We start from the raw sequence: 3,174 nt of genomic DNA, 5'->3' as shown, positions 1-3,174 counted from the left end.
TTTTTCCTGACAGCGTTCCACTCTTACAGTGAGAGTTGGTAAGATCAGCGCTCTGTGCATTTGGCACATTCAGTGCATATTTTACAGAATTCTAATTTTATTGTTTATTTACATACTGTACATACTGTTTCACACGTGAATGAGAACAATTTATATGATTTATGTAAATGTTTTCAGAATTCCATCTCCGGAGAGAACAACGTGTCCCTTTTCACAAGGGACGCCTTCACCGTTGCCACGACCCGTACCACCACCGTGGATGTCCACTCCCGCCCAGACCCAATCAACGGCTCCCAATGCACCAATTATGCCTATCCGTGCAGCATCTCCCGAGCCGTTACCTGGGACATCGCGGAGTGGGGAACTCTTCTCTCCGGAGGCCGGCTATCATAGCGAGCTGTGGGTGGACGTGCCATTCTACGAAGAATTGTCGGCGTTTGGGAACGGTGAGTTTATTTTTTGAAATGTCATACCAGGGGCTCAATATAAAATGAATTATCTATATTTTATATTGATATCCCTAGCACAGTTTCACTGTTGGTATATTGGCAGGAAATAAGCATAGTACTTAAAAATTCCACACAACACACATACAAAATGTATTGTTGTTATGACTTGGATGCATCATTACACATCTTTTTTTTCTGTAACGGGTATTGCAGAGTGAGAAATAAGACATGCCGAACTTCTTTGCGAGGGTTACATTTGATTCACCGGCTTCTAAACGGTGTAATACAGCATTTTTTTCTTAAATTGAAAAAACACTTTCGCTTCACGGGACTCATTGTGTCGAGCTTCCTAGTTAAAAGCGAGGCTGTATTGGTAGGTGGGTTTTGTAACCGGACAAATTATCATTAAAATAGGTCGCTTTACGTAGTTGGTCACTTTAAACGGATACGTTTTCCTACTAAAAGCTATGAAACCTTACTAGAGTTTACATTATCGTCACTTAAAACAGTAGACCGTTAAATGCAAAGTCATTATATCCAAATTCTACTGTAAATTTGTGTTTTCTTTTATTTCAGAGTCAGACATGGGCAGAAACAGTAACGTGGACGAGGCAGCTGTACTAGAAGAGTCTGTACTTGGAAACCGTGAGTTATAAAACTAACTAACTTACCTTCACGCCATTTCGGTAGGCAGAGAGGATGAACCACCATGCAACTCGATCTTGGCACACACACTCTTTTCTTCATTCCATACCTACCTGACTGTGCTATTCTGACTCCTGACATTGCCCGCCTCAAGTATTTGATTAATTTTTTATTTATTTTTTTATATGAATACCTCACAAGAGCCTCAGCTGGAGCCAGTGAGACTATGGCATCCCCAATCGGGGTATGTTGTGAGGCTGAAGGTAGCGGGGAGGGGAAGGAGGTGTGGCTATTCAGAACTGGTCACCAAACACGGCTAAAGCCATTTCAAGCAACGTTTCAATTCTGAATGGGGTCTTACACCAGGGCGATACTATGGGTATCTTCCACTCTGGAACGTGCCGCAAATATAATATATATTATTTTTAATAAATTTTGTGTGAAAATAACACTAATTATTCAAATATAATTTATTTGATTTGATCCCGCGACCATCGTATTGCGAGTCATAAGCCGTACCAGAGGCAGTGGGTTATCGTAATATAGACACATTAAATTAATTTGGGTTTTCTGTTGTTTCAGAAATGGATATGGACAGATCGAGCGACGAGGATGACGAAGCGAGCGACGTCGACCACGAAGAGAGCGATGAGGATACATGCCACCAATACCTTATCATAATATTATCAACGTTTCACCTAACTCCGCTATGGCCATAGACTTTATTAGACAAGACCAGGTAGATAGTGAGGCAATGCGTTCGATTCTGCCGCCTGAAGGTTACTCTTTCGATTGGTCTAATGATATCTTACGGGATAAGGGAGACTTTCACAGGCACGCCAAGACCAACTTTCAATACCGACGAAATGGGCAAACCTTTCTTAAAATCTTTGATGCAGATTTCGTTGAACTGATCGCGAGAGAGACCAACAGGTATGCAGATCAATGGATTGCGAAAAAACAATTTAAGCGTCATGCGCGTACCAATAAATGGGCTCCCACGAATAAAGAGGAAATGTATGTATTCTTGGCAATTTTAATGTATCAAGGTATTAGTCCCCTTCCTGTTGAAAAAGACTACTTCTATTAAAAAAAACTCACCGCCATGCCTTATTTCAGCCGAGCCATGGATTATAATCGTTTTCTTCTAATTAAAAAGTTCCTTCACTTCACCAACAATGAAAGTCTTTCTTCTGATGCACCATTATCTGTGCGAAGGTTACAAAAGATTCAGCCCGTCTTGGACCACCTCTCAAATAAGTTTGAGACTTTATACCTGCCCGAGCAAGACATCTCTCTGGATGAATCCTTACTCTGCTATAAAGGCCGTTTGGGATTCGTCCAGATGATCAAAACCAAAGCGGCCAGTGCGGGTATAAAGTCTTACGAGTTTTGTGAGTTTTTTTGAGTTTTTTTCTGTAAAGAGGCTTTTCCAGATCTAGTCACTAAACATAACTAAGCCAATTCAAGCAATGTTCAATTCTGAATGGTGGTCCCTCACCAGAGCGATACTCAGAATCTCACTCTATAGCGAGGCACAATGATATTATTATGTATTGATTTTCTTAAATTATGAATAAACCAATAAACTGAATACATTTTTACTATGACAAAGTGTGTAAACAATGTTTAAATCAATATACTGCTCTTTCATTGTAACCATACAACTGTAATATTGATTTAAAAGGATATTAGGGCTTAATAAATAAATAAATTATTGGTTCCATCAATTATTTTCCCCTCACCCCTTTTTTTTCGATACCTTTGCGTTTAGATATAAAATTATCACTATGATTTTATTTGCACTCTACGGTCATACAAAGGTTTGATATATATACAAATTTATCATCATTTTACATATTCCGATTTACTCTATGTAGATTGACCTTAAGGTAGCTGTCAGAAGTGATTTTTCGTCAAATATTGGTGAATTTCATCAACTTTCAAAGTATCCCCCTGAAATATTGGCAATGTTTATATCTATGATATATATCTCATTTTAAGCCTTATTTCCTCGTTTTGCACGTTATATAAAAACATGGTTACAAATCTCCAGTTCTAATTTACAATTATTTAAAAA

The 3,174-nt window shown here is 38.7% G+C and overlaps 1 protein-coding gene across 1 annotated transcript; it reads left to right on the top strand.

Annotated features, from left to right (window-relative positions):
* Window positions 1-297: 297 nt before the first annotated feature.
* On the top strand, window positions 298-2,461 carry LOC149412106 (uncharacterized). The gene is made up of 3 exons (XM_089646436.1): window positions 298-446; window positions 1,026-1,094; window positions 1,677-2,461. Exons 1-3 carry the CDS (start codon window positions 308-310, stop codon window positions 1,811-1,813), a joined length of 345 nt encoding a protein of 114 aa, XP_089502562.1. The 5' UTR covers window positions 298-307; the 3' UTR covers window positions 1,814-2,461.
* Window positions 2,462-3,174: the final 713 nt, after the last annotated feature.

The sequence above is a fragment of the Hesperophylax consimilis genome, chromosome 24, assembly GCF_061612785.1.
Source record: "Hesperophylax consimilis isolate HC1 chromosome 24, BYU_Hcon_1.0, whole genome shotgun sequence".
Lineage (NCBI taxonomy): Eukaryota > Metazoa > Arthropoda > Insecta > Trichoptera > Limnephilidae > Hesperophylax > Hesperophylax consimilis.
This window is presented reverse-complemented; position numbering and strand designations above follow the sequence as displayed.

Excerpts from the sequence above, each read along its gene's own strand:
- LOC149412106 (XM_089646436.1), top strand. The coding sequence starts at position 308 with ATGCCTATCCGTGCAGCATCTCCCGAGCCGTTACCTGGGACATCGCGG. Across the intron at positions 447-1,025 it reads ATTGTCGGCGTTTGGGAACG|AGTCAGACATGGGCAGAAAC; the intron begins GTGAGTTTATTT and ends CTTTTATTTCAG. Across the intron at positions 1,095-1,676 it reads AGAGTCTGTACTTGGAAACC|AAATGGATATGGACAGATCG; the intron begins GTGAGTTATAAA and ends CTGTTGTTTCAG.